This window comes from Oncorhynchus masou, unplaced genomic scaffold (assembly GCF_036934945.1).
Source record: "Oncorhynchus masou masou isolate Uvic2021 unplaced genomic scaffold, UVic_Omas_1.1 unplaced_scaffold_732, whole genome shotgun sequence".
Lineage (NCBI taxonomy): Eukaryota > Metazoa > Chordata > Actinopteri > Salmoniformes > Salmonidae > Oncorhynchus > Oncorhynchus masou.
Window position 1 is genome coordinate 11,362 of NW_027013773.1, and position 14,624 is coordinate 25,985.

General features: G+C 45.4%; 1 protein-coding gene across 4 annotated transcripts in view; it reads right to left on the bottom strand.

The window, feature by feature from the left end:
* Nucleotides 1-3,931: 3,931 nt before the first annotated feature.
* LOC135537251 (transcription factor EB-like) overlaps nt 3,932-14,624 on the bottom strand; it is a 181,824-nt gene continuing 171,131 nt past the window's right edge. For 3 of the 4 annotated variants that reach the window (XM_064963436.1, XM_064963435.1, XM_064963432.1), the window contains 5 exons: nt 13,617-13,721; nt 12,370-12,537; nt 6,139-6,237; nt 5,838-6,035; nt 3,932-4,101 (listed from right to left, as the gene is read on the bottom strand). In XM_064963436.1, the coding sequence (XP_064819508.1) occupies nt 3,943-4,101; nt 5,838-6,035; nt 6,139-6,237; nt 12,370-12,537; nt 13,617-13,646 (654 nt within the window). In that variant the 5' untranslated portion in view covers nt 13,647-13,721 and the 3' untranslated portion in view covers nt 3,932-3,942. The remainder of the gene's footprint in view (nt 4,102-5,837; nt 6,036-6,138; nt 6,238-12,369; nt 12,538-13,616; nt 13,722-14,624) is intronic. The other variant, XM_064963433.1, reaches the window with a different exon arrangement.

Consider the following 14,624-nt stretch of genomic DNA (forward strand, 5'->3'; position numbering starts at 1 on the left):
AGGGACAGAGAGGGGTGAGAGAGGTAGATAGGGACAGAGAGGGGTGAGAGAGGTAGATAGGGACAGAGAGGGATGAGAGGGGTGAGAGAGGGGTGAGAGAGGTAGATAGGGACAGAGAGGGGTGAGGGGTGAGAGAGGTAGATAGGGACAGAGAGGGGTGAGAGAGGTAGATAGGGACAGAGAGGGGTGAGAGAGGTAGATAGGGACAGAGAGGGGTGAGAGAGGTAGATAGGGACAGAGAGGGATGAGGGGTGACAGAGGGGTGAGAGAGGTAGATAGGGACAGAGGGGTGAGAGAGGTAGATAGGGACAGAGAGGGACAGAGAGAGGAGAGGTAGATAGGGACAGAGAGGGGACAGAGAGGGGTGAGAGAGGTAGATAGGGACAGAGAGGGGTGAGAGAGAGAGGTAGATAGGGACAGAGAGGGGTGAGAGAGGTAGATAGGGACAGAGAGGGATGAGAGAGGGGTGAGAGAGGTAGATAGGGACAGAGAGGGGTGAGCGGGTGAGAGAGGTAGATTGGGACAGAGAGGGATGAGAGAGCGGTGAGCGAGGGGTGAGAGAGGTAGATAGGGACAGAGAGGGGTGAGCGAGGGGTGAGAGAGGTAGATAGGGACAGAGAGGGGTGAGAGAGGGGTGAGAGAGGTAGATAGGGACAGAGAGGGGTGAGCGAGGGGTGAGCGAGGTAGATAGGGACAGAGAGGGGTGAGAGGGGTGAGCGAGGGGTGAGCGAGGGGTGAGCGAGGGGTGAGCGAGGGGTGAGCGAGGTAGATAGGGACAGATAGGGGTGAGCGATGGGTGAGAGAGGTAGAAAGGGACAGAGAGGGGTGAGAGAGGTAGATCGGGACAGAGAGGGGTGAGCGAGGGGTGAGAGAGGTAGATAGGGACAGAGAGGGATGAGAGGGATGAGAGAGGTAGATAGGGACAGAGAGGGGTGAGAGGGGTGAGCGAGGGGTGAGAGAGGTAGATAGGGACAGAGAGGGGTGAGCGAGAGGTGAGAGAGGTAGATAAGGACAGAGAGGGACTAGAGAGGTAGATAGGGACAGAGAGGGGTGAGAGAGGGTGAGAGAGGTAGATAAGGACAGAGAGGGATGAGAGAGGGGTGAGAGAGGTAGATAGGGACAGAGAGGGGTGAGCGATGGGTGAGAGAGGTAGATAGGGACAGAGAGGGGTGAGAGAGGTAGATCGGGACAGAAAGGGGTGAGCGAGGGGTGAGAGAGGTAGATAGGGACAGAGAGGGGTGAGAGAGGGGTGAGAGAGGTAGATAGGGACAGAGAGGGGTGAGAGAGGTAGATAGGGACAGAGAGGGGTGAGAGAGGGGTGAGAGAGGTAGATAGGGACAGAGAGGGGTGCGAGAGGTAGATAGGGACAGAGAGGGGTGAGAGAGGTAGATAGGGACAGAGAGGGGTGAGCGAGGGGTGAGAGAGGTAGATAGGGACAGAGAGGGATGAGAGAGCGGTGACAGAGGGGTGAGAGAGGTAGATAGGGACAGAGAGGGGTGAGCGAGGGGTGAGAGAGGTAGATAGGGACAGAGAGGGGTGAGAGAGGTAGATAGGGACAGAGAGGGGTGAGAGAGGTAGATAGGGACAGAGAGGGATGAGAGAGCGGTGAGAGAGGGGTGAGAGAGGTAGATAGGGACAGAGAGGGGTGAGAGGGGTGAGAGAGGTAGATAGGGACAGAGATGGGTGAGAGAGGTAGATAGGGACAGAGAGGGATGAGAGAGGGGTGAGAGAGGTAGATAGGGACAGAGAGGGATGAGAGAGCGGTGACAGAGGGGTGAGAGAGGTAGATAGGGACAGAGAGGGGTGAGCGAGGGGTGAGAGAGGTAGATAGGGACAGAGAGGGGTGAGAGAGGTAGATAGGGACAGAGAGGGGTGAGAGAGGGGTGAGAGAGGTAGATAGGGACAGAGAGGGGTGAGAGGGGTGAGAGAGGTAGATAGGGACAGAGATGGGTGAGAGAGGTAGATAGGGACAGAGAGGGATGAGAGAGGGGTGAGAGAGGTAGATAGGGACAGAGAGGCGTGAGAGAGGGGTGAGAGAGGTAGATAGGGACAGAGAGGGGTGAGCGAGGGGTGAGAGAGGTAGATAGGGACAGAGAGGGGTGAGCGATGGGTGAGAAAGGTAGATAGGGACAGAGAGGGGTGAGCGAGGGGTGAGAGAGGTAGATAGGGACAGAGAGGGGTGAGAGAGGGGTGAAAGAGGTAGATGGGGACAGAGAGGGATGAGAGAGGGGTGAGAGAGGTAGATAGGGACAGAGAGGGGTGAGCGAGGGGTGAGAGAGGTAGATAGGGACAGAGAGGGGTGAGAGAGGGGTGAGAGAGGTAGATAGGTACGGAGAGGGGTGAGAGAGGTAGATAGGGACAGAGAGGGGTGAGTGAGGGGTGAGTGAGGTAGATAGGGTGAGAGAGGGGTGAGACGTAGATAGGGACAGAGAGGGGTGAGATAGGGGTAAGAGAGGTAGATAGGGACAGAGAAGGGTGAGAGAGGTAGATAGGGACAGAGAGGGGTGAGAGAGGTAGATAGGGACAGAGAGGGGTGAGAAAGGGGTGAGAAATGACACGGGAGAGGCAGGAAGTGGTGAGAAATGGGTAGAGGAACATCAAGAAGAGTACGTAAAGGGCAGAGAGGGAACAAACCTAAAATAGCCCACTGGAAGACTGATCATAAACTATACTGAACAAAAATATAAACGCAGCATGTAAAGTGTTTGTCCCATGAGCTGAAATAAAACATCCCTGTTAGTGAGCAGTTCTCCTTTACCAAGAGAATCCATCTACCTGACAGGTGTGGCATATTAAGAAGCTGATTAAGGGCCTCCCGGCTGGCGCAGTGATCTAATGCGCTGCGCCACCAGAGACTCTGGGTTCGCGCCCAGGCTCTGTCGCAGCCAGCCGCGACCGGGAGGTCAGTGGGGCGACACACAATCGGCCTTGCACCGTCCGGCAGGGATATCCTTATCTCATCGCGCACCAGTGGCGCGGCCGGGCGCAGTGCGCGCTAACCAAGGTCGCCAGGTGTACAGTGTTTCCTCCGACACATTGGTGCGGTTGGCTTCCGGGTTGGATGCGCGCTGTGTTAAGAAGCAGTGTGGCTTGGTTGGGTTGTGTATCGGAGGACGCATGGCTTTCGACCTTCGTCTCTCCCGAGCCGTACGGGAGTTGTAGCGATGAGACAAGATAGTAGCTACTAAACAATTGGACACCACGGAAAAGGGGGTAAAAATCACAACAAAAAAGACAAGAAAGAAGCTGATTAAACTGCATAATCATTACACACTTGTACTGGGGACAATAAAAGGTCACTCTAAAATGTACAGTTTTGTCACACAACACAATGCCATTGATGTCTTAAGTTTTGAGAGAGTGTGCAGTTGACATGCTGACTGCAGGAATGTCCACCAGAGCTGTTGCCAGAAAATGTAATGTTCATTTCTCTACCAAAAGCGTTTTCCAACGTCATTTTAGGGAATTTGGCGGTACGTCCAAACGGCCTCACAACCGCAGATCACATGTAACCATGGCAGCCCAGGACCTCCACTTCTGGTTTCTTCACCTGAGAGATCGTCTGAGACCAGCCACCCGGACAGCTGATGAAATTAAGGAGTATTTCTGTCTCTAATAAAGCCCTTTTGTGGAGAATAACTCATTCTGATTGGTAGGGCCTGGCTGCCAAGTGGGTGGGCCTATACCCTCCCTGGCTGCACACCTGACCAGTCATGTGAAATCCATAGATTAAGGCCTAATTTATTAATTTCAATTGACTGATTTCCTTATATGAACTGGAACTAAAATTGTTGAAATGGTTGCATGTTGCGTTTATATTTTTCTTCAGTATATTAGTCAAATCTATTCATCTCAACACACATCCACATAACCCACCCAACCCACCTAACCCACCCAACCCACCTAACCCACATAACCCACCTAATCCCTTGAATAGTCATTTCAACCCAGTTCAGAAGTGTTCAAACCTTGACAATCCCACCCAGGTTGACTGTATGGTGTAATACTTACTGTGTTGGACATCTGAACAGGGTCAATGTACTGCTGGATGTCATCATAGCTCGACTGCATGCTGATGATGTCATCGATGACCTCATCCATCTGTGCCAAGAACAAGGAGGGGAAAACTGTTTAAATAGTTATACAAGTACACTAAGATCAGTGATGCCAAATCATATACAGACAGACCAGACCATTCTTGCAGATGTGCTACACACTGGTGGTGAATGAAGTTCACTATATAATATGCAATGCATTAACAATGAAGTGTGAGCCTGCTCTCTGGAAAAAGGTTGTTAAAATGAATTCCGTGAAAAGTTATCATCAACTTTTTATTGACCATCTCTTGCACCTTGTACAGTAAACTTCTTTAATGCACAGTATGCACCTTGTACAGTAAGCTTCTTTAATGCACAGTATGCACCTTGTACAGTAAGCTTCTTTAATGCACATTATGCACCTTGTATAGTAAGCTTCTTTAATGCACATTATGCACCTTAACTGTTCTGTTGTTGGTCCGTTGTAGTTGAGTGATGCACTTCTGACCTCTACAGTTGCTGGTCTGCTCAGGTCTGTAGAAGATGCTGGTGAAGTTAAGTTATATGTGTTGCTATGCCAGTGTGTGTGTGGACCAAAGTCCGTGGGGTTCAAAGGGCGTTACAGTGTGTGTTATCCCCCTGTCATGCGTTAAGCTGTAATTACTTTAGCGAGGCCATAATGGAGCATTTAAAGTGCAATGATAATCAGAGCTAGTTAGCCTCAGTTAGCTAACACAGTGACCTTTGGGTGCACACTGCTGTACAACACTTTTATAGAGCTGGCCCTGGGTCTGTGGATGCCACCGAGATAAATAGCCGCGCGCACACGCACGCACGCACGCACACACACACACACACACACACACACACACACACACACACACACACACACACACACACACACACACACACACACACACACACACACACACACACACACACACACACACACACACACACACACACACACACACACACACACGATGGTAGGTTGCAATCCATCACAATAAGGTGCAATGCTGTCATAATGATGCCTTCATAAACTGTGAATAGTATATAATGTAATCTCTAAATCCTCTCTTTATACAGCCTGGTAATCAAGTTGTATAGGAGATATTGCAGGGTTATATGTTCAATCCCACACGTTCTAGGCTTTATGGACCAAGGAAATGTGTCCATGATTTATGTCTTGTTGAGGTCAGGTCAGCCCCCTCAGAAATACAGTGAATTACAGAACATCACTTTCTCACAGATTAAAACAGCTGAGACGGGCTTTTATGTTTGTCTAGACATGAGCTTTAGTACAACAGTGTGTGCACACATGTGTGTTTGTGCTGAGTGTGAGAGAGTAAATCTGTGTTGTGATTATGTGCATAAGTCGTTTGCATCTGTGTGTTCATGAACTGTATGCATTCCTGAAGTCTCCAACCCAGTAGCCCTCCAGAATCATTGGAGATCCCTGTGTGTATTTGCTGTGTGTGAGTGTGTGTATTTGCTGTGTGTGTATTTGCTGTGTGTGAGTGTGTGTATTTGCTGTGTGAGAATGTGTGTATTTGCTGTGTGCGAGTGTGTGTATTTGCTGTGTGCGAGTGTGTGTATTTGCTGTGTGCGAGTATGTGTAATTGCTGTGTGCGAGTGTGTGTAATTGCTGTGTGCGAGTGTGTGTATTTGCTGTGTTGTGAGTGTGTGTATTTGCTGTGTGTGAGTGTGTGTATTTGCTGTTTGTGAGTGTGTGTATTTGCTGTGTGTGAATGTGAGGGTGTGTATGGATTGTATGTGTGCAAATGTGTGTGTAAGTACCTCGTGTACCTCGTTCTCGTGGCTGGAGCCGATGTTGAGCATGGCCATGGGGCTGTTAGGGGCGCTGTTTCCTGTGATGAGCTGCTCTGTACGGAGCCGGGGGGAGTGGAGAGGAGGGGGGGCCGAGGAAGAGGCCCCCGAGGGGGCCAGAGTGGGGGGAGGGGATGGTTGGACCACCCCTGTTACTGCATGTACTGTCTGCACAGAGAGGAGAGAGAGAGAGTGTGTTGAAGAAAGAGATGGAGGGAGAGAGAGACCAAGACAGATCGAGACAGAGAGAAAGAGGCAGACTGTGAGGTACCTGCTTGGTGGCGTAGGTGGTGGAGAGGTACTCCTTCACCTGTTGTCTCTGGGACTGGCGAATGTGGTAGTCTGTAGGGTTCTCCAGGTGAGTCTGCACCTGAACACACACAAGTAACACACCACACCAAGAGTTAAACACAGTTGACATCATAATCAGACAAACTGCTCATCATATCAGACATACATTACTGAATTCTCTCTGAACTATGTCAACAGCTTCATTTACCATTGCGTGTTGGTCGTCCATTGCCCATTGGTATGAGCCACAATAGTTTGTTGTCCATTGGTATGAGCCACAATACCACAACAGTTTGTTGTGTATGGAACCCCAACATTGTTTCTGTAACCCTACAGTAGAGCCGTAGTAAAGCCTGTAGTCCCCAGGCCTGACCAGGGAGTAACAGGGGGTAGTAATAGAGGGTAGTAATAGAGGGTAGTAATAGGGGGTAGTTATAGGGGGTAGTAATAGAGGGTAGTAATAGAGGGTAGTAATAGAGGGCAGTAATAGTGGGTAGTAATAGGGGGTAGTAATAGGGGGTAGTAATAGGGGGTAGTAATAGAGGGTAGTAATAGGGGGTAGTAATAGAGGGTAGTAATAGAGGGTAGTAATAGAGGGTAGTAATAGAGGGTAGTAATAGAGGGTAGTAATAGGGGGTAGTAATAGGGGGTAGTAATAGAGGGTAGTAATAGAGGGTAGTAATAGGGGGTAGTAATAGAGGGTAGTAATAGGGGGTAGTAATAGGGGTAGTAATAGAGGGTAGTAATAGGGGGTAGTAATAGAGGGTAGTAATAGAGGGTAGTAATAGAGGGTAGTAATAGAGGGTAGTAATAGAGGGTAGTAATAGGGGGTAGTAATAGGGGTAGTAATAGGGGGTAGTAATAGAGGGTAGTAATAGAGGGTAGTAATAGGGGGTAGTAATAGAGGGTAGTAATAGAGGGTAGTAATAGAGGGTAGTAATAGGGGGTAGTAATAGGGGGTAGTAATAGAGGGTAGTAATAGAGTAGAGTATGGTAGAGTAGAATGGGGTAGAATAGAATATGGTAGAGTAGTAGGGTAGAGTAGAATAGGGTAGAATAGAGTAGGGTAGAGTAGAGTAGAATAGGGTAGAGTAGGGTAGAGTAGAATAGAGTATGGTAGAGTAAAGTATAGTATGGTAGAGTAGAATAGAGTATGGTCGAATAGGGTAGAGTAGAATAGGGTAGAGTAGAATATGGTAGAGTAGAATTGAGTATGGTAGAGTAGGGTAGAGTAGAATAGAGTATGGTAGAGCAGAATAGGGTAGAATAGAATATTGTAGAGTAGGGTAGAGTAGAATATGGTAGAGTAGAACATCCATCAATCAATCAATCTAGAGTAGAGTAGAATAAGGTAGGGTAGAATAGAGTAGGGTAGAGTAGAATAGGGTAGAGTTTAGTAGAATAGAGCATGGTAGAGTATGGCAGAGTATGGTAGAGTAGAATAGAGTAGGGTAAAGTAGAATAGGGTAGAGTAGGGTAGAGTATAATAGAGTATGGTAGAGTAAAGTATAGTATGGTAGAGTAGAATAGAGTATGGTCGAATAGGGTAGAGTAGAATAGGGTAGAGTAGAATATGGTAGAGTAGAATAGAGTATGGCAGAGTAGGGTAGAGTAGAATAGAGTATGGTAGAATAGGGTAGAGTAGAATAGGGTAGGGTAGAGTAGAATAGAGTATGGTAGAGCAAATAGGGTAGAATAGAATATTGTAGAGTAGGGTAGAGTAGAATATGGTAGAGTAGAATAGGCTAGAGTAGAGTAGAATAAGGTAGGGTAGAATAGAGTAGGGTAGAGTAGAATAGGGTAGAGTTTAGTAGAACAGAGCATGGTAGAGTATGGCAGAGTATGGTAGAGTAGAATAGAATAGGGCAGAGTAGAATAGGGTAGAGTAGAATAAGGTAGGGTAGAATAGAGTAGGGTAGAGTAGAATAGGGTAAAGTTTAGTAGAATAGAGCATGGTAGAGTATGGCAGAGTATGGTAGAATAGAATAGGGCAGAGTAGAATAGGGTAGAGTAGAGTAGAATAGGGTAGGGTCAAGTAGAATAGGGTAGAATAGAATAGGGTAGAGTAGAATAGGGTAGAGTAGAATAGAGTAGGACAGGTTAGAGTAGAGTAGAATAGGGCAGGTTAGAGTAGAGTAAGGTAGAGTACAGTATGGTACACACTTACTGTGTGTGTGCATGCCCGTGAGTAAGTGTGGGTCTGTTTATTTACAGTTGAAAAACTGTCAGTGACACATTGCTATGGACCCACAGGGACAAAACAGTAACAGCAGTCAGATCTATTTGTCATAACTCATGTCTCTGTCAGAACAAATAAACTTCACATGCACTAAGTGAAAGGAATGACAGGAAGACTGATATAGTTTTCGACCAACAGTTGTCAACAGTACAGAGATGAAGATATAGAGCAGGGACTTCCTCACTACTTCTACATGTATGTATAATTCTAATTCACCCACCGTTGCCTCCCCTGAAAATTAAAACACACACACAGTATGAACCCACAACACAGAGAAGAAACAGAGATACTGACAAATGACAGAGACTGAGAGAAAGACAGAATGTACTCTCCTCACACACACTGATACGAACATTCACTGTCATCTGTGGAATCAGACAAAATGTCAGATAACCTTTATCTCCTGCTGTCAGTACAGTATCTTACTTCTGTCGGTCATACACACACACACACACACACACACACACACACACACACACACACAGCGTGCCATGTCATGATGAAGACTGATTCTCCGTCATCCTACCTTGTTGCTGTTCCACCGCATTTTATTTTCAGTCTCTTTATCTCTGTATTTCTTTCCCTCTCGTTTCCTTCTCGGTCTTTGCTGTTTCCACCCCTTTCTAGTCCAGTCCACCTAGCAGAAGTGATCCAGCCCTGACCACCTCCACTGCACCCAGGAGGAGCTCAGTGAGGCTGGCTGACCCTCAGCAACACGTGAGTGGATTACCCCTTCTCCTAAATCCCGCTCTCTTTCTCTGCCTGAATCTCTACCCTTTCTCTATCATCTCCAGTATGTTTTCTCTTTTTCACCATCAGAAAGTATTCACACCCCTTGACTTTTTCCACATTTTGTTGTGTTACAAAGTGGGATTGAAATTGACTGATTGTCATTTCAAGCAGATTTAAGTCAAAACTGGAACCTGGCCACTAAGGAACATTCACTGCCTTCTTGGTAAGCAACTCCAGTTTAGATTTGGCCTTGTGTTTTGGGTTATTGTTTTGGTGAAGGGTGAATTCATCTCCCAGTGTCTGTTGGAAAGCTGACTAAATCATGTTTTCCTCTAGGATTTTGCCAGTGCTTAGCTCCATTCTGTTAACTTTTTATCCTGAAAAACTCCCCAGTCCTTAACAATTATAAGCATGGCCTCATGGTGAAATCTCTAAGTGGTTTCCTCTCTCTCTGGAAACGGAGTTAGGAAGGAAGGCTGTACCTTTATAGTGACTGGGTGTATTGATTCACCATGCAAAGTGGAATGAATAACTTCACCATGCAAAGTGGAATGAATAACTTCACCATGCAAAGTGGAATGAATAACTTCACCATGCAAAGTGGAATGAATAACTTCACCATGCAAAGTGGAATGAATAACTTCACCATGCAAAGTGGAATGAATAACTTCACCATGCAAAGTGGAATGAATAACTTCACCATGCAAAGTGGAATGAATAACTTCACCATGCAAAGTGGAATGAATAACTTCACCATGCAAAGTGGAATGAATAACTTCACCAAAGTGGAATGAATAACTTCACCATGCAAAGTGGAATGAATAACTTCACCATGCAAAGTGGAATGAATAACTTCACCATGCAAAGTGGAATGAATAACTTCACCATGCAAAGTGGAATGAATAACTTCACCATGCAAAGTGGAATGAATAACTTCACCATGCAAAGTGGAATGAATAACTTCACCATGCAAAGTGGAATGAATAACTTCACCATGCAATGTGGAATGAATAACTTCACCATGCAAAGTGGAATGAATAACTTCACCATGCAAAGTGGAATGAATAACTTCACCATGCACAGTGGAATGAATAACTTCACCATGCAAAGTGGAATGAATAACTTCACCATGCAATGTGGAATTAATAACTTCACCATGCACAGTGGAATTAATAACTTCACCATGCAAGTGGAATGAATAACTTCACCATGCACAGTGGAATGAATAACTTCACCATGCAAAGTGGAATGAATAACTTCACCATGCACAGTGGAATGAATAACTTCACCATGCAATGTGGAATGAATAACTTCACCATGCACAGTGGAATGAATAACTTCACCATGCACAGTGGAATGAATAACTTCACCATGCAAGTGGAATTAATAACTTCACCATGCACAGTGGAATGAATAACTTCACCATGCAATGTGGAATGAATAACTTCACCATGCAAAGTGGAATGAATAACTTCACCATGCAATGTGGAATGAATAACTTCACCATGCAAAGTGGAATGAATAACTTCACCATGCAAAGTGGAATGAATAACTTCACCATGCACAGTGGAATTAATAACTTCACCATGCAAAGTGGAATGAATAACTTCACCATGCAAAGTGGAATGAATAACTTCACCATGCAAAGTGGAATTAATAACTTCACCATGCACAGTGGAATGAATAACTTCACCATGCAAAGTGGAATGAATAACTTCACCATGCAAAGTGGAATGAATAACTTCACCATGCAAAGTGGAATGAATAACTTCACCATGCAATGTGGAATTAATAACTTCACCATGCACAGTGGAATGAATAACTTCACCATGCATAACTTCACCATGTGGAATGAATAACTTCACCATGCACAGTGGAATTAATAACTTCACCATGCACAGTGGAATTAATAACTTCACCATGCACAGTGGAATTAATAACTTCACCATGCACAGTGGAATTAATAACTTCACCATGCAAAGTGGAATGAATAACTTCACCATGCACAGTGGAATGAATAACTTCACCATGCAATGTGGAATGAATAACTTCACCATGCACAGTGGAATAATAACTTCACCATGAAGTTAATAACTTCACCATGCAATGTGGAATGAATAACTTCACCATGCAAAGTGGAATGAATAACTTCACCATGCAATGTGGAATGAATAACTTCACCATGCAATGTGGAATGAATAACTTCACCATGCAAAGTGGAATGAATAACTTCACCATGCAATGTGGAATGAATAACTTCACCATGCACAGTGGAATTAATAACTTCACCATGCAATGTGGAATGAATAACTTCACCATGCACAGTGGAATTAATAACTTCACCATGCACAGTGGAATGAATAACTTCACCATGCACAGTGGAATGAATAACTTCACCATGCAAAGTGGAATGAATAACTTCACCATGCACAGTGGAATTAATAACTTCACCATGCAATGTGGAATGAATAACTTCACCATGCAATGTGGAATGAATAACTTCACCATGCACAGTGGAATGAATAACTTCACCATGCACAGTGGAATGAATAACTTCACCATGCACAGTGGAATGAATAACTTCACCATACTCAAAGGGTTATTCAATGTCTGCTTTGATTTGTTTTACCCATCTACTAATAGGTGCCCTTCTTTGTGAGGCATTGGAAAATCTCTCTGGTCTTGGTGGTTGAATCTGTTTGAAATTCACTGCTGGACTGAGGGACCTTACAGATAACTGTGGGGTATGTGTGGAGTACAGAGATCATCTTAAACATCATTATTGCACACAGAGTGAGTCCATGAAAAGTGAAGGGATGTGAATACTCTCCGTCACCATTCTTTATCCTCCACTTCCATTGTTGCTTTTCCCTTCTCTATAACCTCTATAACCTCCCTAATAACACTATTACACCACTACTACTACTGCTCTCTTCATCTCCCCCTTAGTGCACTGTACTTCTAATCAATCACATTTCTGCTGCTGCAGATCAAACTTCCCTTTTCACTTTTTCCACCTGACTCCTTCCCTCATTTCAACCCTGCCTCCCTCTGATGTGGGTGTTGACTGAATGTGGGTGTTGACTGAGTGTGGGGTTGACTGAATGTGGGTGTTGACTGAATGTGGGTGTTGACTGAATGTGGGTGTTGACTGAGTGTGGGTGTTGACTGAATGTCAGTGTTGACTGAATGTGCGCAATCCCTGAGGACACACACCTACTCTCTATCTCTCGGTCTTACCTTGAGGACCTCCACAGGCACCTGCATGCTCTGGCAGTGTTGTGGAGCGTTGATGGCAGGGCTGGGTGCTGGGGCAGACATACGCTGCTGTTGCATGTACTGCAGCGCCGCATTCTGCTGCAGTTGCCGCTCCCGCTGCTCCTCCTGCTGCAGCTGGTCTCGCATCAGCTGACAATACATACATCAATCAGTCAGTCAGTAAAATACATCAGTCAGTAAAATACATCAGTCAGTCAGTCAATGCATCAGTCAGTCAGTCAGTCAATACATCAGTCAGTCAGTCAGTCAAATACATCCATCAGTCAGTCAGTCAGTAAAATACATCCATCAGTCAGTCAGTCAGTCAGTCAATACATCAGTCAGTCAGTCAGTCAGTAAAATACATCCATCAGTCAGTCAGTCAGTCAGTCAGTCAGTCAGTCAATACATCCATCAGTCAGTCAGTCAGTCAAATACATCCATCAGTCAGTCAGTCAGTAAAATACATCCATCAGTCAGTCAGTCAGTCAGTCAGTAAAATACATCCATCAGTCAGTCAGTCAGTCAGTCAGTCAGTCAGTCAATACATCAGTCAGTCAGTCAGTCAGTAAAATACATCCATCAGTCAGTCAGTCAGTCAGTCAGTAAAATACATCAATCAGTCAGTCAGTTAGTCAATACATTCGTCAGTCAGTCAGTCAGTCAGTACATCAGTCAGTCAGTCAAATACATTCATCAGTCAGTCAGTCAGTCAATACATCTATCAGTCAGTCAAATACATCCATCAATCAGTCAGTCAGTACATCAGTCAGTCAATTCATCAGTCAGTCAGTCAGTCAGTCAAATACATCCATCAGTCAGTCAGTCAATACATCAGTCAGTCAGTCAATACATCAGTCAGTCAGTCAGTCAATACACCAGTCAGTCAGTCAGTCAATACATCAATCAGTCAGTCAGTCAGTCAGTCAGTCAGGCAGTCAAATACATCCATCAGTCAGTCAGTCAGTCAAATACATCAGTCAGTCAGTCAGTCAATACATCAATCACTCAGTCAATACATCAGTCAGTCAGTCAGTCAGTCAATACATCAGTCAGTCAGTCAAATACATCCATCAATCAGTCAGTCAGTCAATACATCAGTCAGTCAGTCAATACATCCATTAATCAGTCAATACATCAGTCAGTCAAGACATAAGTCAGTCAATTAATACATCTACTGTATACATAGTGTACTATGCAATAAATCAATCAGTCCAAAATGTGTTTACCTGCAGCCGCAGCCCTATTCGTGAGGCCATGGCTGGGGGGCGAGGGGGGAGGGGAGGGCGAGCCGACGCAGACGCACTGCAGTCCAGCCCGAGAGAGTGAGGAAGCTGAGGGAAGAGGGAGAGTAAAGGTGGTGTTAGAATACTATGTTAGAAAGTCACACAGGTGCATCAGGTGTAAGGCCTCATGAGTCCTGCCACTGTGGTTCCTGACATCCCCAACCATGTCCTTTTACCTTCCAATCATCTCAGTCAGACCTGGAAAACTAGACATTCAAATCACATTTCTTACCAACTAATCAATTAGTGTAATCAACAAGGATATAATCCACAACCACATCCCTCCAGGTCTGTCTGTACCCCTGTCAGGACACGTGGAATATACAGTTAATGTACAATACAGTAGACCACAATGCATCAGTCTGTTTATGCTGTATTAGCAGGTCATATGATGTCTGGCCAGTACATAAACCATCTACTGAATAACATCCCTTAATGTTTCCATATCAGACACAGACAATGCCATATATTCACTGTTAACTAGCAGCTGCCCCATGGCTTTGGAACAGGGGGGACAAGAGGACAACTGGATCCCAGGTCACGACCTATCAGTACTGTCTATGTGTTAACATCATGTAATGTTAAAGTGTGTGAAAACAAAATCAAGTGACTAATGAAACCAATGCCACTATGATGATGAACTTCCTTGCCCCTTCAGTGAATGACAAGCACAGTAGCCAGTCTTTCAGCATGACAATACAGTGTCTTTAGACATCTTAAGAGTAGGTAAGGGCTGTATTCAATCATAGAAACCTGGTCTCCAGGGTAAGACAAAAACATCATAATATTTACAGTTTGAAACTAAAAGGAATCTCAAGTGCATGCTACTTTGAATGCCTTTTCCTCTCTGTGGTTTAGATTGAATAAAACTGTGCATTAGGAGGCAGTGGAGGCTGGGTGGGGGAGGTTTGGGGAGAAGGGAGGGGTAGGGGGCAGTGGAGGCTGGGTGGG